This window comes from Syngnathoides biaculeatus, chromosome 2 (assembly GCF_019802595.1).
Source record: "Syngnathoides biaculeatus isolate LvHL_M chromosome 2, ASM1980259v1, whole genome shotgun sequence".
Taxonomy (NCBI): domain Eukaryota; kingdom Metazoa; phylum Chordata; class Actinopteri; order Syngnathiformes; family Syngnathidae; genus Syngnathoides; species Syngnathoides biaculeatus.
Window position 1 is genome coordinate 7,493,514 of NC_084641.1, and position 27,351 is coordinate 7,520,864.

Sequence of the window (27,351 nt, forward strand, 5' to 3'; positions counted from 1 at the left end):
TATGAGTATGTGTTTTTTCAGACTATTTAGAGAATTTTTTAATGCGAGAAGTCAGTGGTTTGTAGTCAGGTTAAAGACAATATACTGTATTTGCTTTGCGTCATCTTTGTCGGTGCACCACTCCTTTGTGATAGGATATATGTTTTCAAATGTGGAGCGTGAAAAAGTCAAATTTCATTTGAAAAATAAATAAGCTACTCAAGTACATGCACAAAATAATTCTTCTTAATTACAGCTCAGTAAGAAAGTATTTGTACTCTACTCAACTATGTTTATTTAGTGAGAAAAACAAATAATTTATCAGGCAAGTGGAAACAATCTTTTTCACTTAAGAGTTTTGTGCCAGAGGTCAAAGCACGGTACCGCATGCAGCCGAACATATTTTTGACCACCAAATGAGCATTCCACACAACCGTAAACAGTCTCTCTTCTTTGGTTCCCCATCCCGCACAGTGCACATGGCCCCTTGGGGATGTTGTGCTTGAGGAGGTTGACGCGTGTGTGGGAGCTTTCCCTCAGGTAGGCAGTGGAGATGTCAGTCGTGCTGGCGGCTTTCTCATAGTAGTCGGTCATCGTGTCGTCCATGAAGGTATCAGAGTGAGTGAGCTCCTCAAATGTTCTGTCATCTGCATGCAGGGAAAGCATATGATCCAAATATAGTCAACCGGTGAATAAAGCAGTCGCTACTGCACCTGCTCTGAAGGGGTTCCCGTAGATGATGCCTGACAGGAAGCGCCGGAGGCGGCCCATTGAGAAGTGACCGACGAAACCACCCAATTGCTCCCTGATTTGCTCTTGTTCAAAACCACCTTGTGACCCCGGTGCAACACAGATATCTAATACAGAAAAATAACATAGAGTTAAATCACTTAAATAGATTGCCTGGTCCTTTAAGTCAGGAGTGTCGAATGCAGATAAGCGGGACAGAAATTGATGCATGAGGCCATTGCCTCTATCGCAATTTGATTGTTCAGGACTTTAACTTTTATTGTTTTCTTATTTATACGTTGTTTTAAATAACATGTTACTAGAGCTATGCACTTTTTATTGTCTGTCTAGTTTTGTATGAAGCACTGGATGCCAAGTCGAATGTGTTTGATGCATTTGGTTGATAAAAGTGATTCTGATTCTGTTTGTCTTAGAAGACATTTTGCATCTCATCTGAGCAGAAACATCTACAAAGACAACCAGAAAATTTCCGTTGTGATCAGTTCAATGCCTTCAGTCTGAAAGTATCTGGATGAATGAGAATATTCAGACACCAGGTATGGACGTAAGTATGTGCCACCAGGATTTGAATTAAAAATGGCACTGAAAATTTTATGTTGTTAAAACACTTCTCTAATCCTCAAAGAGATTCATTGACTTTTGTCTCTTTTGCTTGAGAGGCGCACTTGCCCGCTTGATTCTGTCGTGGTTAATGATGGACGTGACCTTCCTACCGAGCTGCCCGTTCAGTCGAACAAACAGCTCACAGATGCTGAAAGCGATGGTGGTGTGAGCCGGGATGACAATGGCCTTGTCGCGACCTTTTGGGTTTCTGCCATCCTCAATCTGAAACTGCAATACAAACAGGAAAGTTCCTTTTTAGTCCATTTGCATGCTGCCGTTGACATAGGACATTGATACTGTCTGCTTAATGTCATTCTTATTTTTAATTTTTAACCGAGCGATTCTCAAAGTGTGGCATGTGTACCACTAGTAGCATAGACCATTTTACACTTGAGACTATCTGAGTCCTAGGATGCACATGTCTGAAACAATGAGTCTGAGCCCTGCAACACTGCGGCCCTGCAACTTATCATTATGGAGTACAGATACAGTAATCCAGTACTATATGAAGGGTGTTGTGTCCCAGTTCCGCTAAGTTGCAGATTTTCATTTCTACAACTTTTTCTATACTTTTGTGTTATCTATTGCTCTTATTTTCCCTCTCATTATATAATATTTTCGTCTGTTGTTATAGCAAATTGTTTCCCTATGTTTAAGCACAGTGTTATTGTTTAAACTGTAGCCAGTGTTACAGTGGCTTACAATAACAATATTAATTTTTTTTCGGAACAAAGTCTATGCATGATTTTCTGTGGTTTCTGCTTTACCTAGTGGCTTCCTGGGCATGTTCTTTGTATTCTTCAGCAATTTGGTCACACACCAAATGTAAGCGTTGAGATTAGTATCCAAGGTCTCTTTTCTGCTTAGAATAAAAGCCCAAATGACTTTATATGAGTCGTTGCTGCCACATCAACGTCAATTAGCCAATAAATCGAAGTGCAGGTCAGTAACTGTTCCACACCGACCCAGATGAAACATCAGCAATGCATCCCATCTGCAATAAATGAACCGCCCTATAGCAAGGGATTGCTGGTATTCATGAGTTTGGTCATTTTTGTAGATGCACTTGGTGTAAAACAATTGAGAAAAACTGGCTTGACCTCATTGAGTGTGCTTAACCTGTTTTTTATTGAGAATGATTTTCTTAATCGTTTTCCCGGGAAGGCTTTGTTTACCCTCATGGTGGCCCCCCTCATTCCAGCATGGACTGTTAGAGCGCATTGACGAGTGGTACGGATGCTTTCCATGACGACACACAGGACGCTCCATCCGCTCTCCCGGGACTGACGGACCAGGCAGTGTTCCACGTCCACTTTCCTAAAACACCATGAGTTGTCAGTACTGTCGGGGTTTTCTACAAAGTCTTGGTTTTGCTTGTGAATCCAACACTGACACACTAGTGCACTTGATGTCAGTGTTGAATAACGTTATCATTTATTCATTTATTCATTCCTTTTCTCATATTGCCTCAGTCACAAATGGGTCAATAATCATTTCAGTGCATGTGTTATCTTCAATTCAGGTGAGAAAATAATGTAAAATCGTGAGCTATATCATGTCAGAAAAACACTAAAGAGAATTTTTAGCTGTAACACTAACGTCATCGAAGACTGATTCAAAGTTGCGCTATACCTGGAGTTGAGTTCCCGCAGCAATGTGGGCACTTCCACCTCGTGTTTGGTCACAATGCCGAAGGAAGCTTTGACGGCCACCGAGTCAGAGCCGCTGATGTTGAAGCCCACTTCGTTGATGAGATGGTTTCCAAGGCGACCGTTGAGGGCCACGTCTGATTTGTCCTCATAGTTGAGCAGCTGATAAGAAGATACGCCTGAAGAAAGTAAATAGAATTTTGAATCATCACACTTTTGACATCTTCCTCACGCTGACTGTACCTGCTGTGATCTCCTTCTCCCCTACAAGGATATCTTTGAGGGAGAATGCAGTGGAGGCATACTTCTTCTTCTTCTTCCAGAAGCGCCTCTTTCTCTTCCTGGTGACAAGGCTGAGAGGCTGGTAGCGGTCGGCCTCGCTGAGACTCGGTACAGGGATCAACCTCCCGGTGTCTCCCACCTGCTTGACGAAGTTCTTGGTGGCCGCTGCAAACATGTCTAACGTGGGACCGGCAGCTCAGTCTAAGCTTGCATGCTGATCACCGTGTCGCTTCTCACGTCGGTTGTGTAAATAATGCAGCGAGTTTGTAAGGTAATATGTGTGTTCACCCAGGTCACTGTAAGCCTGCAACTTCCTGTCACATGACTTATCTTCTGGGGAAGAAATGATGGAGATTTGAAGTGTGTGTCTTACACATCCTTTTTGTTTTTGAAATTCATGGTGTGTGGTCTAAATGCATTTAAGCCAACCTGCCTTTCTCCGTGATTCTTCTTTTAACTTGACTCCCTGACAAGGAATATATTGGAAGCTTCTTTTTTTATGTTGTTGTCATCTCAACACCACTTAGAGCGGGAACATTTTTCTTATCAAAGGCAATTTCAGTTTTTATGGTCCTCTGAGAGCCAAACTATATTTATGAAGAAAGATGATCTTGTGATTGAACATATCGTCACAGTCAAGCAGAGTCCTTGCAAAGCCATCACGAAATAGAACATTGTATCGATTTGTGAAAAAATTTGAAATTTGCATGTTCTCCACAGGCCTGCGTCAGTTTTCTCCTGGCACTCCAGTTTCTTCCCACATCCCAAAAACATCCAACATTAATTAGGTACACTAAATTACCCCTAGGTGTGATTGGGATTGTGACTGTTGTCTGTCTCCATGGGCCCTGCGGTTGGCTGGCAACCTGCTCAAGTTGTACCCCGCCTCCTGCCCGTTGATAACTGGGATAGGCTCTGGCACTCCCGCTACCCTTATGTGGATAAGCGCCTCGGAAAATGGATGAATGGAAGGAATAAATTATCTATTTTTTTTTCTTTTCCCTTTCCCATCCCTCAAAATTTTTAGCTGATGCCCGAGGATTTAGGTGTAGTCTTTAATTATGTGCCTTGTTCAAAGACTCGAGTGGCGTCTGCCGGGGGAGGTTGGCCCTCAAGTGGAACGAGAAACGATGATGAAGAGGGAGGGGAGGCGGGGGGAAGACGCAGTGAGGAGGAGGAGAAGGACTTCAGCTCATCCGGGAGTCCGGTGCACTCAGGGATATTCAGAACCTTCGGGCTGAATGCTGTAGCTCGGGATCGGCCCTTTTTTAAAGTGTGTACGTGAGGTCCCGTGTAGAAATGGGTCCTTTCGTGCACATGAGGATTACTGTACTCCTGGCCGCCATCTCCTTAACTCAGGTGATCACTGTCTCCTGTCAGGAAAACCCCAAGAATGGTGAGTAACCTTTGTTCATATCAGGGCCTCACATAAGTTCTCACGGGTAGTCATCCATTTTTGCACGTTTTGAGTATGTTCTTGACTCCAGGCCTTACTGTTTTTTTTTTTTTTTTTTCAATGGACAGTTACATTTTACCACACAGATCACAGTTAAGAGGTTCTTTGTTTGAATCTCAGATCTGGCCTTGCTGTGTTGAGTGTTCTTCAGGTATTCTGTCTTACACACACACTCCAAAGGTTGTAGGTTAAGTGAAGAGTCGATTATTTATAGATGCGAATGTGATGTGATTGTCTGTTTGTCTGTATGTGCTTTGCGACTGATTGGCAACCAGCCCAGGATGAGATTCACATAATGACCAATGTAGGCTTTTTGTGGCCCGTGACCTTAATGAGGACAGGTGGTGTAGGAAATGGATGGATGGCAACTGACAAGGTTTGAAAGAGAATCTATAGTTCAGATAAAGAAGATTCAGACTCATTTTATATTCATGATTATATTTTCACAAACAAGATTTTGTTTTGAGGGTGCAATGATGTCATTTGTGACGTCATATCAACAAAATCAAATATAGATCCTTCTAATTCACATCCACTAGGTCATCCCTGCTCATTCTTCATCAAAAAAGATGCCAAGATGGACGAAAAAAAATAATCCTGCTCTGACCGCACTGAATGGAGCATGTTCTCAAAGAGCGTGCGGGGCAGATGGTCTATTTCAGTGCGAGCTCGGCACCCAATGAAGGGGTTCCGAGCTCCACTCCTGTAATGATGTGGCCTTGTGGATGGGACAGACAAAAACAGGCCACTAATTTTGGTCAGACTCGGGCCCAGAGGCATACAGGACACACCCTGAGTGAAAGGATGCTGAAATATACTCAACTAGAATAGACATCCTCAATATGATGGATTAGCGATTTAACTCGTTGTTGCTTTTGTGCTGCTAAAATGTATGTGGGCGTTTCGAGCAGGTGTCACCAGTTGTTCCACATTTCTGCAATAGATCGGCTGTAAATATTTAGATTGGAGTGTTGTGTGACTATTTTTGGCCTTCAACCACCTCAATTAGTGCTGAAAATCAAAATGATGAAACCAGGGTTTCAACATTGGGTCTGAATATTTATTTTTCATTTCATAGGATTGTCTGGAAAAGAGGGTTAGCATTTTGTACAATTGTTCAGAAACACACAAGATGACTTTCAGTTTTGAATTTGCAAACAAGGAGGAAGATAATTCAAATGTGACACATCCAGACAAATCTTTGGTTCTGCAGCAGGGCTTGCAGGAGGCTCCTGCAGGCGTGGCATACCCCAAATAAAGGCAAACCACACATTTCTGACCAAAGCCAACGTATATAACATCTACTGTGGTTTCCCTTAAAATAACTGCTGTTAGTGAGAAGGAGTGTCTTGCGCGGGGAACGGCTTCACCGCATAATTATATCCTAGATGGAAAGGCTCACAAAGCCAGCAGCAGGTGGCCACGTTCTGAACAAAAGTGGCTCAAATGACCTCTACATTTAGATCCATCACCAAGAGAATTGCTGACCAAAAATAAGTTTGCATCAAAAATCATTTGAATATATTTCACAACTTTGCATTCTTCATGCAGCCAGGAGCTGTCGTAATCATAGTCTAGTCAAACTGATTATTGTCACTTGTTGAATTCTTGTCATGATGATACATGTGAGGAACCGCACCTTAATTGCTCCTTAATGACTAAGTGCCATCATACTCTGCAGTGGAAACCCCCATTCGAATTCACCATTGCACACTCTCTCTTATGAGTCTTCGTCATACAGTATGTAGTACTGTAGTACACAAAAGTATGTATTACCATGAGATAAAAAATGGTTACTTAAAACAAAGATACCATGAATAATTGAACATCTTGAAGTTCAAACCCCACTTCCCAAATCACAAACACGTACAGCATTCCTCAAACTTTATCGAGGCAAAGTACCCATTTGACATTTAAATAAATCTCACTGCACACTATCAAACATAAATGTCACAAAATATATAAATACTGGAAAAAAAGGACAATCTTGTATTAATATACACACAAAATGACCTTTAGAGGAACTTGGCCTGTTTAATTGAACACAAAGGTCTGATACACTACATAAGCCAAGATTTATTTGGTTGTATGAGTGGCAATTGGTGGATGCAAAGGTTTACTGTAGCTTCTGTCAGCTCATAGAAGACCATTTAATGGTTCTTCCTGTCATTATATGTCACTTGCAAAGATATGTGGGCAAATATCCAGCTCTTCAATTTCCGTACTGCTTATCCTCACTAGTGTTGCAAGCGTGCTGGAGCCTATCCCAGCTATCTTTCGGCAAGAGGCGTGTTACACCCTCAACAGGCCGCCAGCCAATCGTCAGGCACATATAAAGAAACAACCAAGTGCACTTACATTCCCACTTATGGACAATTTAGAGTCTTCAGTTAACATACCACACATGTTTTTGGGATGTGGAAAGAAACTGAAGTACTCAGAGATACCTAGGCAGGCATGGGTAGAACATGCAAACTCCACACAGGCGAAGCCAGATATGAAGCCGGGTCCTCAAAACTGTGATCAGCTGCCCACCGTGCCAGTTGACAAATATAAAAGTATAATTAATAATATAATAACTCTCACGCAAATTACGTGAAAGTGAATTATTTCCTGTGCCACCCCTGACCTCTCATTTCCACACCAGTGTTCCTCAGTTCTCTGGGTGGAAATCAGTGATCTAGTGAATGATGCTGGGAAGCACCTTTTCACAATATCTCAGAGGAGTTTAGCATAGTTCACGGGATGCATTTTACTGTATATCATGTTATTGGGAACAGTAACGCACCCTTTACATTTGCACCACCAATTGATCCTTTTTTTTGTATGTTTTTTGATAAAGTTCAATTTTCCCCGTCTTATTGTAACTATAATTTCATTTTAATAAATTCTGACATTATTTAAGTACTTCTAGGTAGTTTTGTTAAATTAGTATTAGGACATTGAGATTTCATGTACCATGAATGGAAAAATTACATGATATCTGATGGGGTATGTTGTGGTGATATCAACCATGCAATTCTAGATGTATAGCGTTTAAAATAACTGCTGAGTGGCAATAAACAAATCAGCACAATCGAGTAAATCCAGGGGTGGAGCAAGGGGGTGCCCGCGGCGACCCGACACAGGAACGTAGCAACACTGCTGACCACCACTCTCGTCCATGTCAAATTTCCATCAGTGCCTCCTCGTTGACAATCAGTTTTGCAAAGACAAAAAGAAATTGCCCCCCCCCCCCCCCACACACACACACAATCGATGATTGTTTTTCATGGCCAGGCCATTGAATTTTGGGCCATACCACCAAACAATTCCTGGTTTTACCCCTGAGTAAAATGCAATATAATATATAATATGTATCTGTCACTGTTTTCATTACCAATTAGTTATCGTCTCTGGTCATTTGAGGCTAGGGTAAGTAAGGGGCATCAGGTCCAATAACTTTGATTCTGTCAGCGTGACATGTCAAATAAATCACAAAAATTCCTTTTCCATTCCATTTCTATCATTATTTCCCATAAGTAGTTATATTTCCCATTGTACTATCTTTGCAATGTTAAATTTCTTTGCACGATTTTAGCCTCGACTGGTGTCTGAGCAACTCTAATCTGTTGGTAACAAGTCCACCCAGCCATAGATTTTCTATATCGCTTGGCTTCATTTGGGTTGTGGATGAGCTGGATCCTATCCAAGCGAGTGCATGAGGCGGTGTACCCTGGGCTGATCGGCAGCCTATCACAAGGCACACTCAAACAAATTCAGACTTTATTTTCTTAAATTAATTTAATCTTCAATTAACCTAAAAGCTAGCAAGTTTATGGAATCTTGGAGGAAGCCAGGGTCCCAGTTGAAAAACTAAAATGGCACATGTAGAAGATGCAAGCCCTGAACATGTGGAACTGTGACACATACGTGCGAACCAGTAGTCTGTCATGCTGCTCGGCAACAAACCTATTCAGTTGTAATTAAATAACTGCACATTTGACTTCTTCCATATAGAAACCTGTGTTGACAATGGACAAGTGTACGCCAACAAAGCCATGTGGAGCCCTGAACCTTGCCGGATCTGTGTGTGCGAGTCCGGCAATGCTCTGTGTGAAACTGTTGCCTGCGACGACCTCGGGGACTGCGCCGAGTCGATGACCCCGGAGGGCGAGTGCTGCCCGGTGTGCATCGCCCCAGTGGCGACTCCCAGAGAAAACCCGTCTGCAGGTTCATGTCCAAGCTGTGTTCCTATGTCAGAGTTACCTAACTGTTATTGAGCCAAAGCTCCTATTTAACATAAAAATGCCACACAAAGTATTTTCTGGTATTGGAGGGTGATTTAGATCGAGCTCCTAAACAACGTTTTTAATTGTCTTTGAACACCATAAGATGGTAGCAAACCACTAGTTTTCTCTAAATTAGGTGCCCCTATATAGTCCCTTTGCTCAGAGAGTCAATAAGATGGTGGCAAAGTGGTACTTTTGCCCAAATGATACTCATCAACTCACCTCAACGTAGTTCCTTGGACCAAAGATACCACAAGAAGTTGGCACAGCACAGTTTTTTTTTTCTAAATAAAATTCCTAAACTCATTTAATCATTATCCTTGGTACAAAGATAACACAAGACGGCCACAAGGCACTGCATTTCTCCAAAAGAAGCTTCACAACAATACACCACTTGAGATGGAAAGATGAACAAATATACAGTAAATAATTTATTGTGGTTGGTATCCACAAGATCATATCCATAATGACTCCTTCCGCGCTCAACCCGCTGCAGCTCCCACGGAAGAGGGCTCGAGCTGCGAGGTGGAGGATGAGATCTACGCTCATAACGAAATCTGGAAGCCCGTGCCGTGTCGCGTGTGCGTGTGCGACAACGGCGTGAGCATCTGTAGCGACGTGCAGTGCGATGTGGTGCCCAACTGCCACAAGATGGTGACCCCGGAGGGCGAGTGCTGCCCAGTGTGTGACAACCTGGCCAGCGCCACCAGGCACATTGGTGAGACCGCGCGGATCAATACTGCATGTACTTCTACGCTCTTCCCACAAGGATGCGCTGCTTTGTAAAGTTCAAACGGGAATCATAAGCGACAATAAGAGATTTCATTTATGGTTGAAAATACATTACATATAGTACACGATATATTTAAATGATATTTTTGTTTTTGTTTTGCCTTCTCTTCAAGCAATCATGGGGTATAGGGTAAGTAACTGTTTTTTTTTTTTTTTTAAATTTCCAATCCCACAAAAAGCATAGTAGGAAGGAAATAAAGATACAAACAAACAGCACTGGAAAAAAAAGAGATGTCTTCAATGTTGTCAGTTTATTGAATCAAAATAAAAAAATTCCCAAAGCAAATATTGTAATTTGGAGTAACTGTACTATTATAACTGTGTTTTTTTGTATTTTCAATATTTCCAGAGCCGTATTTTTATCACATATGTATAATTACAATATACTCAGTTTGCCTTCTATAAGATCATCCATTCATTAATACATGAAAATCAAATATATTCAAATATTAAATGAGTGCCCTATGTATTAAAGTTCATGTTGATTTCTTTCTTATATAGGGCCAGAAGGGTGAACCAGGGGATATTCCACATGTAAGTTAAAAATAGTGATGTATGCATTTAAAGTGTTATTTTTTTTTTGTGATATTTTACAATCTTTTTTTTTTTCTTGCACAGCTGGTGGGAATTCCTGGACCTAAAGGACCCTCGGTGAGTTTTTATTGGATAAAAGCACCAACAATATTAATATGTGCATGTGTATTTTAGAAAATATATATATCTGTGGGGCTTTCGTTTCAGGGTCCTCCAGGTGCTCAGGGGAGAACTGGACACAGAGGCTTTAAAGGCAGAAGGGTAAGTCCAAACCATTGTGACAGGTTTGGTCGTTGAATTTTGACCTTGGGAGAAACATTATTATTAATTACTTGGGAAAGTTAGCAATAATCTTCACTTTTGTCTTTAAATTATTAGATTGCATCAATTACTGTAACTTTTAATGTTCAAAAAAAAAAGAAGGAGAAAAAGTGCAAACATTTTATGGGTTATAAAAACTGATTACAACTGTGTTGATGTTAAATGTTCATAATACAATCTCCAGGGATTCCAAGGCCCCCCAGGTTTTGATGGAGAGCCTGGCATACCAGGTAATCCAGGCGAGGCGGGCCCCCCAGGTTTCCCTTCCCTTCCTGGGGTGAGCTTGATTCTTCACCCATCATTTCACCACAACCAAGCAAAAAATAAACAAAAAATGCTCAAATTGCAAAAAAACGATAACACTGATCTTAATCTCAATTTGTTTGATGGTCGTAGGGCAACTTCGTGTCACAAATGTCATCGGGTTTCAATGAGAAGTCAGCGGGCCTAACCGGAATGGTATCAGCATCACGGGTGAGTTCAACCGAGTGTGTCCGTGTACTTTTAGGAATCCTATGATGCGGCCCACCAGTATTTGAACTTTTACTGTTCAAGGGTGAACCAGGACCACGAGGACCTCCTGGGGCAAGTGGAGCGCCAGTAAGTTTGGGCATCACACACATGAATAGATTAATACAGCTCAGTTATCCAACTCTTTTTTGTCACTAGCCAGATCGTAGTTAGGGCTTCTGTCAAAGAGCAATCATCACTGTTAAAAAACTATCTTTCTAAATATATATAGTCACCACATGTTTTATTATATATACCATACAATATTATAACATGTATATTTTACGACCAATTCATAGAGAAATTATAAGTTTTGAAAAACAGTCTCATGCAAGTAATGAAATCTACAGCTACTGTTTATTAAAAAAAAAAAACGCTCTGACGCAAATTACAAATTTCTGTACAGATTCTTTGACAAAATAAGAATGAAACATCTATTTAGGCAGAAACACACTATATTTGCAGGAGTGCACCACATAAGGTGTTACAGCGGGCCTGTGTACATGATTGTTTCATCCCTTGGTATTAAAACAGTGATATTTGCCTGGTAAAAAGAGTTAACAATACCTGTGTGTTCTTTTTCAGGGACCAAGCGGCGGTCAGGGACTCCCAGGCGAGCTTGGCGAGCCAGGACATATGGTATGAATACCTTCACGCTACCTTTCTGACCTTTCTGCCAAGCCTGCAGTTACGGAATGGAGTCAGATATGCTCAAAGCATCTCAAATTTTGGCGTTTCCTTGTGTTTGCTCATAGGGTGAACCAGGTCTTCGAGGGCCAGATGGGTTGCCAGGAAAAAGTGGTCCTGATGTCAGTGAAAAAACACATCAAACAACACATCATAAAAATATATAAATTTATATTTATCATCTTCTTTTGTTGTTCTGGTATTACGGTTATAACTAGCTTGACGATATGTTTATGGATTCTAATTTGTTTAGGGGGAGGCTGGACCCACTGGTGCGTCAGGGGAGCTGGGATTCCCAGGATCAGTGGTAAATAAATAATTCCCACATGCACTTCCAATTTGGCGAATTGTTCTGCGCAGTTTATTTCATATTTAACGATGCTGCCTCATTAGGGTGCGCGAGGGTTGCCGGGTACTCCAGGTGTCCCTGGTCAAAAAGGTCACAAGGTATCTTGATATTTCCTTGTTTTTTTTTCTTTACATTTTGGGATATGAGTGAAGAACTTGTAAGTTGGTGTCCAACAGGGTGAGACAGGAGTTTTTGGTCCCAGAGGTGAGACCGGCGCTGTCGGTTTAAAGGTAGGATTTTAATATTACTGACAAACTCAAAATCATGATCAGGGCTCATGATTTTTACCTTCACTTGCTCCTTGCCTTTGTGTTTTGCAGGGTGGTTCTGGAACTCCTGGTGCTATGGGAGCTACTGGCCCAGTGGTAGGCAAAACCAACAGTAAGCACTCCACAATTAGTATGAGATAGGTATTGAGAAGTCAATCTCTTTCAGGGGCCACCAGGCTTAATGGGAGAAAGAGGAAGACCAGGTCCACCTGGTTCTGTGGTAGGAAAAATCATCCTTCATCTATGTTCATTTGTAGTGTGGAAAACAAAAGTTGACAGATTGAGACCTTTGATCTGTTTCTGATTTAGGGAAAACGTGGCACAACAGGACATATTGGCAAACCAGGTCCTTTGGTAAGGATGAAGTGGAATTATTTCACTGTTATTTCACGTCATTACAAAGTCAGAATGAAGTTAAAGTGCATCAAACATTTTCCAAAGCTGGTGTTAATCTTTGACCAATAATGATGATCAACTACAGGGTCCTCTTGGAATCCCTGGTGTACCAGGCTTCCCAGGTGCCCCAGGACAGAAGGTGCAGTTGTAGTTTTCCCTTGAAATTTGATGAAAAAAGTTGACTAGTAGAGTTAAGTACCTTTCATCTGACACTTTGAATCTCTCTAGGGTGAAGTCGGACCAGTTGGTGTGAGAGGAAGTCCGGGTCAGCAGGGACCCAGAGGAGATGCAGGTCATGTTGGGCCACCAGGGCCTACCGGACAGCAGGCAAGCAACAGCAGCTTTCTGTTTAATGAAATAAATGAATTTTGATATTGTTACTAAGTACACTGGTGGCTGCTAACAGGGAGCGGTGGGACCTGACGGTGCACCAGGAGCCAGAGGCGCAACAGTATGTCATCCAACTAACAACACCCCTTGTCATGGCATCAATTAATTTTGTAACTGACTCTGTGACTTTTTTCCAGGGTCTGGCAGGTGTCCTGGGCCCATCTGGGCTTGTAGGCCCGATTGGGCCCCCAGGACCCCAGGGAACCACAGGAGCGCAAGGACCAAAGGGGCAAGATGTAAAAGTGACATCACTTTCTCTGTGCCTTTTTGCACTTACTTGAAAAGAGTCATCTTCTCTCCAGGGTGACGTCGGTGTGCCTGGCATAAAGGGAGAAGCTGGACTTAAAGGCGAAAGAGTATGGGAAACAAATAAGAAAATATTTTAAATACTTCTTTTACAACTCACCTTTGTATTTTTGTATCTTAGTGGACTGCAGGTTAAACTTGTGTGATCCCAACTTGTCAGGGCGACCACGGTGCTCCAGGTTTGATAGGCCCCATGGGAGATGAAGGGAAGCGTGGACCCCGAGGTGATGCAGGGTCTGTCGGTGACCCAGGACCCCAAGGCGAGACAGTGAGTTGACCTGATGTGTCATAATAAGTATGCTCTGTTTGCTAATGTCATTCACAATGGCAAACATTGTGACATTGTGTATTGTGACATCATAGTCACATAATCTTATTTTATGGTTTTACTCTAGGGCGTCCCTGGCAATCGTGGTTTCCCTGGCACGGATGGTTTTCCAGGTGCAAAAGTGAGTGCAAAATAGTTCCCTTTCAAGCTTCCAGAGCCATAGGATAACTGAGTGACAAAAGTAACATTCTGTTTCTGCAGTCCTGAATTTATAAGATAACTTCCTGGCAATACGCGCTAGTCTCCACTCAAACTGTTGTTCAATATAAATATGGCTGGAAAACTTACTTTACTGCTTTCTTTTTCCATTATCAAAATTATTCTTCCACCATCCTAGTTTTATTTTGTACTTTTTAGTGTTTCCCTTCATCTTTTAGTTATATTGCTTATATGTTGAGGTTTATATTGTTTGTATCTTTTAATGTAATCTTGTTTGTGTTTATTGTTATTTTGGGGGGGCTCTATAAAGTAATACGGAATAGCCTTGTATATGAATGGTTCGAAACAAATAAACAGGCCTTTACTTGCCTTGTCTGATTACGCAAATCCAATCGCCGTTAATCCATTTGCCATTGCGATTGTTGTCCCTTTTGACATATTTTCAGCATGCGTTACTCTGCTTTTACAGGGAGCGCAGGGCGAAAGAGGGCTGCCAGGCACGGCAGGCACAAAGGGGCTGACAGGAGATCTAGGACGACCTGGAGAGCCCGGTTTAACCGGTGCTCGAGTAAGGCCTTTTTTTTAGATCTACAATTGTAGATTAAGCCTGTCGGAACACGTGTTCATGAATCCTGTCCTCATGATACATCCTATCTCACAGGGCCTATCTGGAATTATCGGTGCTGAAGGAGAAGATGGCAAGCCAGGACCACAGGTTTGTAGGAATAGTTCTTTATAAGTCTTTCTGCAGCCAATCCCTCATTTTTGTGGTTTTCATGACAGGGCTCAGCAGGAGATGATGGCAAACCAGGCCCAGCTGGTTCTACAGGAGGTCGAGGTTTAGCTGGACCCATGGGCCTTCCAGGACCAAAAGGCCTTACTGTTAGTTTGACTTGACTCATTTTGCTTGGAATGAAAAGTCATCTTACCATATAAACAATATTGACTCCTATTTCAGGGTGATCCTGGGAAGAATGGCGATGCTGGCAGTACTGGCTCACAAGGACAAAGAGTATGATATTCAAAATAACAGTAGTACACTTCTTGTCAGTCCAACAAAGAGCTGAAGTCATGATAAAATATTGTAAACATCATCCAGGGAGTGAATGGAAAAGATGGCGAGGAAGGTGCTGCCGGTCCTGCTGGCCCAGCGGTAAACTCTCTTACTAAATCCCTTTGATAAAAGCATGCTTGAGATGCATCTACAGGCAGTATATGATGTTTTCTATATTTTAGTGGGCACTTAAGGAAAAGAGAAATTTTTTTCCAAGATAATTCAAATTGTAACGATAGATTTTTCTAAAATGAATTGGACCTTGTGCATTACATTATGATTGCCAGCAAAGCTGACTGCTTCTACCAGAAATTTTTAGAATTGTGAAAATAAAAAGGACGTCATGCGGTGACTGTCATCAGATGATATTATTGAATGAAGGCACAGAAGTTAGCTGAAAAACATTTATTATCACTCAATCTCTTCATAAAACAAAAGGCATCCTGCAATTTGATAGCGTTAATGATATTTAGAGTTTAAGTATTGATAAACTGGGCTGATGCAATGTTAATAACTTATGTTCAAAATGTTTTTTTTTCCAAAAACATTTTTGATTTACGTGCTGAGTGGAAGGCGTCACAGTGGATGACTGGTCACATCCATCCATCCATTTTCTGAGCTGGTTATAGTCAAAAGGGTCCCAAGAGTGATGGAGCCTATCCTAGCTATCTTCAGGGAGGAGGCGGGGTACACCCTAAATCCAATCCTAGCCAATCACAGGGCAGATGGAAAAAAAACCCAACCGCGTTCACACCTAAGGGCAATTTTGAGTCTCCAATTAATGCATGTTTTTGTGAAGTGGGAGGAAACCGGAGTGCCCAGAGAAAACTCACACAAACATGGGGAAAGCTCCACGCAAATTCCACTTAGCCGGGGGCCAGGGTTTGAACCCCCGTCCTCAGGACTTTGACACAGATGCTCTAACCATGCTGTCTGACGGGTCATATGGAATATTAATTTTTAAAAATGATCGTTTGGTATGTACACAATACAATATTCATTTGAGTCAATTCCAAGCCTACACTTTATATAACTTATTAATATTTCCAAAACATATCTGCCAAATGTTCTGCAACTTTGCTACTCTTCATCCCATGTTCTCTTGTGCAGGGTCCTGCAGGGAAGAGAGGAGAGCAGGGACCACAGGGACCCATCGGGTTCCAGGTGATAAACTGCTACAAAAATGTCATATTTAACTTATACACAAACATCCTTGTTTATAGAAATGTGGGTATGTTTCAGGGTTTGCCTGGAGTGCCAGGCCCACCCGGTGAATCTGGTAAACCAGGAACTGAGGTATGAAAAACACAGAAGACATAGTGTATTACATATTACTGTGTAAAACGTTTAACTGTATACGATAAAATTCTACAGAGATGGTAGGTAATGACCCATGAATGAATTATTTAATACCATACCATATATTTAATGTTGTATTCAGGGACTTGCTGGGGAGGAAGGCTCTGTTGGAACTTCAGGACTCAGGGTAAGTTGGCAGCTCTTCTTCTGCTTTTATAGTGTCAAGTTTGAATTGATTCGTTGTACGTCATGGGACATTACTTTTCCAAAAGGGAGAAAGAGGGGCTCCAGGCGCAAGAGGTGAAACCGGACCCAAAGGTCTACAGGGACCCAAGGGTAGTCCAGGTAGTCCAGGCCCAGATGGATTCAAGGTATCAGAGGCAAAAATGCTACTAATGTTTCCATGTTGGAATAATACTGTTGTTATAGTTAATGTTATTAATCAGAGTACTTGTGTACTTTAGGGAAAAATTGGTGTGAAGGGAGCTGCTGGAGAAACAGGAAGTCCAGGACTTCAAGGGATGCCTGGGGAAAGAGGCATTCCAGGATCCCCAGGTCCCAAGGGGGATGTGGTAAGTGCCGCTTGCAATGTCATCGTGATAAAAGCAATTTCAGTCTTTGACAGATAGTCACGATGAGGAATGTGTCCAACAGGGCTCTGTTGGTGATGCGGGACTAGAAGGCAAAGCTGGAGTTGATGGACCTCGGGTGAGTTTTTATGTCCCACAGATTTAATGAAAACGGTGGGTGTCGAAAATAGTCAGGGTATGGGGGGTTGACACCCACATCCCCCCCTTACAACAACTACTATTACTACTAATAAACATAGATAGATAGATAGATAGATAGATAGATAGATAGATAGATAGATAGATAGATAGATAGATAGATAGATAGATAGATAGATAGATAGATAGATAGAGATAGATAGATAGATAGATAGATAGATAGATAGATAGATAGATAGATAGATAGATAGATAGATAGATAGATAGATAGATAGATAGATAGATAGATAGATATCATTTCCAATTAAAGTGCTCAGTTTAGAACAGATTGTTCTCGTTTTGATTCTGAATATGGAGTTGGGAGTCAGATGCATTAATCCAGATATTTTTTTATAATAATTAAAATATATAATTTTAATAATGAAAGTAGAGACAGTATGGTGTTATCTTAAATATTTAGAGGGATTGATGGATTTGGGATAAACAGTATGTTTGTATTATAAAACTATTCATACAATTCTCTCACAAATTTGTCCATCAAAGGGTGTGCCAGGTCCAGTTGGACCTCCGGGTGCCGTTGGTGCAAATGGTGCCAAGGTAAGACTTCCTGACATCTAAGTTTTCCATTAAAACACTACAAAGACATTCAACTTTATTGACTTTAATTGATTATGGAAATGCAAAAGCCCACTTTGGTATGTACTCTATGTGCGGTATGTGCTTTTCAGGGTGAACCAGGCTCACCAGGACCTAATGGACGCCGAGGCACACGAGGAGTACCTGTGAGTAAAGCAATTGTGCAATTAGAATTTATGAGGAATGATCATTTCAGCTTCTGACTTTCTATTATGTGATATAAACAGGGTTCAGCTGGTGAGCCAGGTGCAACTGGTGCTGCAGGTTTCCCTGGAGCTGCTGTAAGTCACCAGTTCCAATCAGCATGCCAAATAATCAATACACCTTTCCAATGGCGATCTTAAGCTACACCCGCTGAGCCATGTCCCACAAGCTAATAAAATGGCGATTGAACAGAACATGTTTTAAGTCGATTCTCTATCACGTATTCCAGATAATATTGGGGTATATTTTTTGCCAAATGCGTTAGACTTGTCCAAGAGAGTTCTACGGAGAGGTCTCAACTATTTCACGCAAGGATATGTACACGGAATTAATATTTTGGACGGACCAGGATGCAAAGTCAGAGTTGCAGCGAAATGTTGGCGATCCACGCAAAAAAGTTTGACGCCTCACAAACTTCATATTGAAATCCAACAAGATAAAATACTGAAATTGTACTGCGCATGTAAAGCAGTGTAAGTACTTTTTACTTGGAAAGATTACGAGTAATATCATTGTAGTCTTCATAAGTGAGTGGGTGTATTCATTTGACTTGGCTCGTAATCGAATCCAGTGCTCTGTCTTAAAAGTCTGATGTGATACAAATAGGGAAATAGACTTGCATGACCCTAACCCGACTCTTCGGCATAAAACATTACACACTTCACTCAGCAGGTCAATGATACACTAACAAAGTGAAAGATGTTCTCCTGCAATGTATAAAGCACTGATAATGATACAGCCTTGTGTTTGTTGATATTGTCCACATTTATTTGTACGTGCAGTCTTCCGCAAGCCTTAATCCATCGTAGACACTACGTCAACTATGTTTTAGGCTTTGGAAAATGAATCAACTGGGCCCCTTGTAACCTAGCTTAGCCTATCTTTCATCAGAATTGTACAGTGCCCAAGTGCATCTGAGGACCATTTTCTTCGAAACATTAACTTTTCCAAGCGCACGCTACTGACAACCAGCATTGCTTGTGGGACAATACGGCAAGAGGGACGTGTCAAGCCAGGGGTTAAGACTATGCGGCTATCTGATTGGCTATTATTGTATGAGTGATTGAGAGGTCTTTTCTTTTTTCCTCAGGGTGCTGAAGGTCAACCTGGCGTGAAAGGTGAGACCGGAGAACCAGGCCTTAAGGGAGAGGCAGGACCACCTGGACCACCCGGAATGGCTGGCATACCGGGAGTACAGGTGTGCATTATGTAACAAGATTACATCAAACCAGATATAGTATGCTTTTTTCACATTTTTTAACAGTCCCCATCTGTCTTAATAAGCCTATATTTAAATATAGCCACATACAACAGCTCATTGTCAGACGTAGGTAGTTTTTTGGAAGTAGGTAGTTAGCAAAAGATGTACTTGGTTGTCATTTCTTGGCTGACACTTCAGAGAGGTAACGTTTTATCTACAAGCAATTTCAAAGTAATTTTTTTCACTGAATTTTACTTGAAGTAATGCAGATGTATGTTTCAGGGCCCGGTCGGTCTGACTGGACTCAAAGGTGGCAGAGGAACGCAGGGTGCAGCGGTGAGTGGGCCTTAGCAACCCCCATCATCTTTTTATCTTGAACCAACGGCAGACGCACTGTTGACAAGTCTAAATATTACTATTCCCTTCTCACAGGGTTCTCCAGGTTTTCCTGGTTTACCTGGAGGCGTCGGTCCAGCAGGTTCTCTCGTGAGTCCACTTAGACCACATTTGGAAGGATGGTACTTTCTGATTGGTTAAATTGTTCATAACTGGCGCTCTGGCATTTGTGCTAGGGTGCTGTTGGAGCTGAAGGGCCTATTGGTCAAACTGGAAAGCAGGGTCCCTCTGGTATTCATGGTGAAAACGGGGCCCCTGGACTTCAAGGCGAGATGGGTGCTCCAGGCCCAGCAGGCACCCCTGGAGAGAAGGGTGATTCTGGAGAGGATGGTTCTCCAGTGAGTAGAAAATAGTTTTATTACACACACATACACTGTACCTGCTTCACACACACACTGTACACAGTCCTTGACTATTCTTGTGTTTATCTTCTATTCTTGTGTTTATCTGATAGGGTCCTATTGGACCCCCAGGACCTCCCGGTGCTACTGGACAGCGAGGCCTTGTGGGTCATCCTGGTGTGAGAGGAGAGGGTGCTATCCCAGGCCTGCCTGGTCCTGCGGTATGAAATAACCATCTTGGCAACCACTTCATGTAGGTGAATTGTGATTACAGTTTATCTTCCTTTTTCATGTAGGGTCTTCCTGGAAAACCCGGAGCTCCGGGAGTTCCAGGTGGCAAAGGTCCCCCTGGAGGAATTGGTCCAAAGGGAGCCACCGGGTCGAGAGGAGATCCGGGCCCTGAGGTTGTTGGGTTTTGCAGGTGGCTATTCTGAAAGTTATTTGGTTGAGTGTGTTTGTAATGTTTGTTATGTGTTCAATCAGGGCGTAATCGGTGAAGAAGGACCTCCGGGTACCGATGGACTCTTAGGAGAAAGGGTAGGTGTAGACATGTGATGAGCGCTTACACAGGGTGCACATCACCACTCTGGGACTTTACAGGGCGATAGAGGTAATGCTGGTCCTGAAGGTTTAGCTGGAGGTCCAGGTTCTCCAGGAAATGAGGGTGCGGTGGGAGCTACAGGTAGTCCAGGACCAAGAGGTGAAACTGTGAGTTTCAGAGATGCAAGAATGCCAACAACATCTTGATAGCATATAATATACATATAATTTAATTTCCTTACACATTTGTGTTTTGGGTTTAGGGTGCTAAAGGCTCTCCTGGACCCCATGGTGCACCTGGAGTACGAGGCAAAGTGGTGAGACTCTCTCCACAATCTCATTTTCTCTATCATTAAACAGGATTTGCTGATTAAAATAGTAATAATCTCAGGGCCCTCAAGGACCACAAGGGGAGAAAGGACCAGAAGGTGAACAAGGAGAGAGGGGTCAGAAAGGTCACAGAGGTTTTACTGGACTCCATGGTTTGCCTGGAATTGCTGTAAGTGGACTGTATAGCTTTGTATGTGTCTCTGAAGAGGGGAAAAAAAAACAAAAACGAAAGACCACTTTTTTGTTTTTTAATCCTTCAGGGCGCTACAGGGGATGCAGGTATTCCAGGTATTGTTGGACCAGCTGGGCCAAGGGTAAGGTGCATAAAATATTTTCAGAACAAAAAATAAAACCCAATAGCACTACATAAACTTATAATTTCACAGGGTTCTCCAGGCGTGGTGGGTCCTCCCGGGAAGGAGGGTAACATTGGCCAGCCAGGAGCTATGGGTGCACCTGGAAGCAGAGGAGCAAGTGGGGACATTGGAGTTCAGGTAGCACATTGATACAATGTTCAGCTGTCTACATGTTGATCAATGTTTCAATGCTGTTTACCTTTTATTGTCAGGGTCCTCCTGGAGAACCAGGACCTCCAGGTCCTCCAGGCCCACCTGGTCCTCCCACTGCTGCTGTGAGGGAATACTTTGCAGCTCCCATGGATTTTGATGAGGACGGCGTGCCAGAAGCTGTTGAGTTTTTCAAGGATGATGTAGCGGCCGACCCTCCTCCACTTCCAGAGTTCAATAAGGATGAGGCTCTTCCTGATAAGAGTCCCATCATCGTACATACCACTCTGAAGACACTCAGCAGGCATATGCAGAACATTCGCAGTCCAGATGGGACTAAGGAGAACCCTGCAAAAACATGTCAGGACATCAAACAATGCTATCCACAGAAAACAAGTGGTGAGTGTCCTTTCATTAACACCTTAAACAAAAACAAAAAAACTCCAATATTAACCTACTCTCTTTTTGTGTCCAGGTGAGTACTGGATTGATCCAAACCAAGGAAGTACCAAAGATGCCATCAAGGTTTTCTGCAACATGGATAGCGGTGAAACCTGCATTTCTGCTAATCCTGCCAATATTTCCCGCAAATCCTGGTGGACAAAATCCACTCCAACGGTCAACAAACCCATTTGGTTTGGAGCCCAGATGTATGGCTTAACCAAAGTAAGCAGATAACATGATTGTTGTTGCGTACTGATCTTACTTTCATGTAAGCAATTTATAATGGTTGTAAACAATAGGCGTCCTACTTTTGGGAAGTGGAACAAAAGCAAAAATTGCCAATTTAAACTAACCAAACCAAGAACATTGTGATTGTGTCGTACAGAAATGTTTAAGGTTTTTTTTGAGTTCTTAAAAAAAAAAAAGTATGGCGGAGTGGCAACTTCAAAAGTCATGGACGACAAACCAAACCTCCATCACAGGATTTGACATTGAAGCAGGGTGAAACTGTATTACGTTTGAAGTGAGTTTAAAGTGGGACTGTCATCCCTATAAACATTCTAAAATAGAAATTGCAATGAAAAATACATATAAGAGTATTCACTTCAATGTCTGTACGAAAAAATAAATGTGAGCGGACCGTGTGTCATCCATGCGCAAAGTTGCACAATTGAGTGTCCCTCGACATCCAAGTGGTCGCCATATTGGTCGTGGCCTCTGTCCTTGACCTCATCGTCACTTCTGCCGTTGAAAACGCACAGTGGCTGCTGCTATGGAAGCCGAACAACAGAGATATTCGGATTTTTCCAACGCCCATTCTGACACAGAAGCTCTTTTCGAAAAGGACAACACCACATAACCGAGTGAAATTACCGGGGCAAAATTACACTATTGTTTTGAGCCATATTCAGATGATATGCAATCACGGCCAAACCACATCTCCGTCAGATCCACTTACGCGGCGGAGATGAGCAATCGCGGCTCATCACAGCCGGCAGTGCTGCTTTAGGGGGGTGTTCACAGACACCGCAGTACTGAGCAACATAGTCGAGCGGGGAGCTTTATGCACGCACGCGACTGAGTAACCCATTCTCGGCTGGGTTCTCCAGAGCCGCCCCCGTCGCAAAGCCCGACACGCAGCCCTCGCAGAAGCTGTGACCGCCGAACGCGGCGCCTCAGCCGGTGTGGCTGATTTTTGGCGCCGTGGTGGCATATAATGGAGCCGAGGCGTGCTGCTTTTAGAGGGTTGTTCACACCCACCGCAGTACCCGATGAACTCTATCGAGATGAGGCTCAGTGAGAAATTGTTGGCTGGGCGACGTGCACATCAACACATTTCATACACGGATCTTTATTACGTTATGAGAGAGACCAATTACGTGGTTCGCCCCAAGCTATTATTTTTTTTAGTAGCTGTATACACACCGACCTGTTATTTGGAACCCACGAAGCTCTCGTCCTCTGCACCCGTCCAATCCATTTTTCACAATGAACAGGGTCTCTTTCAAACTTAAGAAGGGTAATTCCATTCTCCTGAGTGTTCAAGCAATGTCCAGCAATGTAATGAGCAGCCATTTTGGATAACACGAAGGAACAACGAGCTCCCTTCCCTGATGTAAAACTAATGGAAACAAGCGAGTCCACTAGGGGGCGCCGCTGTCCTTTATGTCATTTCCTGCTTCTTATCAAAAAACAAATCCCTCGAGAGGATTTTCATGGCGGGAGTTACAAAAAGCTGTGTACGTCAAAATCATGTTTTGTTGTGAAAAAACACATACGACCATATTGGCTGTGGGTTTTTCATTATAATATACCAAAAATCATCCATTTCATGACAGTCACACTTTAAGTGAATTCTTTGACGGCTAAAGTATAGCCTTTCTAACATCACCATCAAAAAGGGACCACTGTGTCATTAAAAGCAAAGTTATGGTCATACCCTTTGTTAGATAACAGCGACATGGATCGTGACCATAGCCTAACAGATATAAGTCAAACTGCAACAGTCATCAATCACTCAAATGTGCTATATGCTCTATGCTTTATAAACTATGTTTGTACATCAACCATGACCAAGTTAAAAGCATTTAATTTATTGCTCGTGAATTACTTGACCAGTCCGTCAATGATTATTTTTACTACAGTATGTCTGAATTTCTACCCTTGTCTATTTATAATCAATTTACTAGTTCAAATGTAAATTATGGCCGCCACCAGTTCTCCCTTCCAATCAGTTTACCTCACGTAGCATCTTCTTTTGGAGTGACACATCTCACATTCAAACTATGGTAGTAAAGAAGAAGAATAAAATCAGTATTGCAGCCATTTTCCTCTGTTTTTTCAATTGCAGTGCTCTGGTCAAAGTGAGGTGTGTCAGAAAAGTTTCAGAACATATCTCAAAAGACATGTGCAGTTGTATTTCAAATCCAAACTACGAACTGCTAGTTTTTCCCCTGCCATGTGGGCCAGACATTCAGGCAGGGATTTCTTGTACCTGTCCTGGAACATTTCTGACACATTTCATTGCTGGGTTTGTTTATTACTGGTGCCATTTAGTTGCGCCTTTTATCACTTGGAAGTACTTGTGACGTCATGCTAAATTGGTCTATCTGAGCAGCACCAAGTTAGCTTTAGTGACACATTTTTGGACACATTTTTCGTCATGCCACCATTTTCCATTGTTTGGTTTAAACATATAGCTAAGAAGCACATTTATAAATTGAGTGTCCTGCTGCGACTTCAATGAGATCACTCATACTTTGTGAGTTTTCTTGGGAATAAATGAGCATAAATACGTCAAACTGTTTCAGTTCAACTATGGAAACAACGAGGAGCAGCCAAACACAGTGGCAGTTCAGTTGAAGCTACTCCAGCTTCTCTCCAAAGAGTCCCACCAGAGCCTCACCTACCACTGCAAGAACAGCCTGGCTTATAAAGACAGCAAGGGCACCATGAAGAAAGCCCTGATCCTAAAAGGCGCCAATGGTCAGGAGCTAAGGGCACAAGGCAATAACCGTCTGCGATACACCGTCATTGAAGATGGCTGTGCGGTAAGTCCTCAACAAATGAAAGGAAAAAATGATCAGAAATAGGAAAGAGTTGCATTTTCTTTGTCTACTTTCTCCACAGATGTCCAATGATAATTGGGCTAAGACAGTGTTGGAATACAGGACTCAAACCCCAATCAGGCTGCCCATTGCGGACGTGGCGCCCATGGACATTGGAAAGGCCAATCAGGAGTTCGGCCTTGACATTGGACCTGTGTGTTTCTCATAAAACTCAAGATAAGGAAAAAAAATTGTATGAGAATTTGTGAAAATGACTCCACTTCCTGTGAGCGCTGTGGATGAAATTTATATCATTGCAGTCAAAACACGTGGCTGCAAAAGACGTGTGACTGGTAGAAGGCCACCATTATTTATTCATCTTTCCTGTGAAACCTTCATATAGACTTTCGAGTAAATAGGTTCTAAACAAATGGCTAACGCTAAGAAAGAAAATGCCTTATTAGGCATTTAGACTAAGAAAATTACAGATTAATATTTTCAAGACTGAAAATTCATATTTAAGATCTTACATGTGTAGCCCTCAATCTGGTTAAAATAAATATTTTGATTCTAAATGATTCATTTGTGTTCAAAAACGTACGTATTTCGTTCTTCAAAGAAAATGTTTGTGTGTGTGTTCCCAAAAACTCTTAAAACGTCACCTGTAAATGCTACATGCTTGACTGTAAATTTAAATTTATTTGTTTGTTGATGACAGTTGATTTAGAATAAATGTCTTTTTCTGGGGTGGCTGAGCTCATTCCACACAAAAAAAGCACAAGAATAAAATAAACATGTACTGAACGCTCATAAATAGCAGAGTACGCCCAATGAAAAGTTACACAGCTGTGAGGATCCCTCCTCGAGGAGGGAGCATTCATTTGCAAGTTGCTCACTGGGTGGCTGAAATGAAACTGACCAGTCCACACAAATTATTTGTTTTAGGCCACAAAAGAGCCCTTCTAGCTCGAGAACACATGCTGACAAGGCAGGCGTTTCCGCAAATCTCAACGTGTGCAAATGTTGGGGTGTGTAAGCAAGCACAAAGAGCTCGAGAGAGTGAAGGCATCCTTATAGGAAGAACAAAAGCCAAAGTTCAGCCTGCACATGTTTCTGGGTCGACCTTGTGGCTACACTGTTGCTGAAAGAGAGCACGCTCTCGCCTCTTCCTGCAACCAGGCCAGGCATCTGTGTTTGCAGGTCATTTTTAGATAGTTTGCTATTTTCACGTAGTGAGTGGTTGTTCAACATTAGGAATATGATGTGATTTTTCCACCCGTTCCAACCTGCTTGGACACGTTTCATCATTTCCTGACCACACTCACCATTGCTCTGGACTATTGACCCGAAGTATTTAAAGTCCTCCACCCTTAATATCGCTTCTCCCTATAGCCTGACTCTTCCCTCTCCACCCCTCTGTCATGCACATATATTCTTCATTCTTCCCCTTTCCAGTACATGACTCCGCCTTTCTAATGGTTCCTCCATTTGCTCCCTGATTTCACTGCAGAACACAGCATCATCTACAAACATCATAGCTCACAGGGGTTTCAACCTAACCTCATCTGTCAGCATGTCAATCACCCATGGAAACAGGAAGGTGTTTAGGACTGCTCGCTGATGCAGTCACGCCTCCACCTTAAACTCTGTAACATCTCCAGGGCACCTCACCACTGTTTTGGTGCTCTCATACATGGACTTCGCTTCTACTGCAGACTTCCGCATGCAGTAGCACAGTTCCTTTCTGAGTGCTTTGTAATGGACTTCATCTAGCTATACAAATACACGCTCAGCTGCAAACCACTCCAGTGAGAGTTGAGGATAGTGCTTGACGAAGCCAAGGGAACCACATCACCTGCAAAAAGCAGAGATGCAATACTGAGGCCATCAAAACAGACCTCCTCTACCCCTTGGCTTGGGCTAGAGATTCTGTCCATGAGTGAGGGGAGAATGGAGCAGGAGAACAACAGACAGATTGGTGCTGCTTCTGTAGTGATGCAGACTTTGTATCAGTCCGTTATGGTAAAGAAGGAGGTTACTTGAAAGGTGAAGCTCTTAATTTACCGGTCAATCTACATTTCTACCTTCACCTATGGTCACGAGCTGTGGGTAATGACCAAAAGAACAAAGATTCTGGATACAAGCGTCCGAAATGAGTTCCCTCCGCAATGTGTCCGGGCTCTCTCTTTGAGATTGGTGTGAAGCTGATATTAGAGTTACTATTCCTCCTCATTGAGAGGAGCCCGGTGAGGTGGCTGGGCCATCTGATTTAGGATTTCCAACAGCGCCCTGAACATTGACAGTGCCGGTGGCAGACGGTGTTAACCCAGTCCATGCCTAATCCATTATAGAATTCTTTGAATGAAGACTCATATTTATTTGGCAAAGTTTTGAGCCACAAGCCCTTCCTGACGCACCCATCTGCATTTATCCTGGCTTGGGACCGGCCTTCAGTTTGCCTTGGATTGTGCCCCCAGTAGGGCTGCAGTGGAGGAAACTGGTGTACCCTTAGAAAACCCTGAAATGGGAGGCTAATGCAAATTCGCGAGAAGTCGCTTTGATTTGCGATTACTGAAATCCTCTGTGTTAACTCC

The 27,351-nt window shown here is 42.5% G+C and overlaps 2 protein-coding genes across 2 annotated transcripts; one reads left to right on the forward strand and one right to left on the reverse strand.

Annotated features, from left to right (window-relative positions):
- Positions 1–324: 324 nt before the first annotated feature.
- pjvk (pejvakin) lies at positions 325–3,438 on the reverse strand. Its single transcript, XM_061810959.1, has 6 exons — positions 3,225–3,438; positions 2,965–3,160; positions 2,508–2,649; positions 1,443–1,560; positions 693–836; positions 325–626 (listed from the first exon to the last, which is right to left on the reverse strand). Exons 1-6 carry the CDS (start codon positions 3,436–3,438, stop codon positions 325–327), a joined length of 1,116 nt encoding a protein of 371 aa, XP_061666943.1.
- Positions 3,439–4,562: 1,124 nt separating this feature from the next.
- On the forward strand, positions 4,563–25,101 carry LOC133494652 (collagen alpha-2(V) chain-like). The gene is made up of 48 exons (XM_061808670.1): positions 4,563–4,659; positions 8,719–8,931; positions 9,487–9,708; positions 9,896–9,912; positions 10,284–10,316; positions 10,401–10,433; positions 10,822–10,914; positions 11,034–11,111; positions 11,193–11,237; positions 11,733–11,786; positions 11,903–11,956; positions 12,088–12,141; positions 12,228–12,281; positions 12,360–12,413; positions 12,504–12,548; positions 13,376–13,474; positions 13,541–13,594; positions 13,705–13,812; positions 13,940–13,993; positions 14,501–14,599; positions 14,693–14,746; positions 14,815–14,913; positions 14,990–15,043; positions 15,131–15,184; positions 16,196–16,249; positions 16,328–16,381; positions 16,460–16,464; positions 16,527–16,571; positions 16,657–16,755; positions 16,867–16,956; positions 17,656–17,709; positions 17,841–17,894; positions 17,976–18,029; positions 19,423–19,489; positions 19,586–19,639; positions 19,726–19,887; positions 20,004–20,111; positions 20,187–20,294; positions 20,374–20,427; positions 20,491–20,598; positions 20,694–20,747; positions 20,822–20,929; positions 21,021–21,074; positions 21,147–21,254; positions 21,329–21,665; positions 21,742–21,932; positions 24,521–24,760; positions 24,840–25,101. Exons 1-48 carry the CDS (start codon positions 4,563–4,565, stop codon positions 24,984–24,986), a joined length of 4,230 nt encoding a protein of 1,409 aa, XP_061664654.1. The 3' UTR covers positions 24,987–25,101.
- Positions 25,102–27,351: the final 2,250 nt, after the last annotated feature.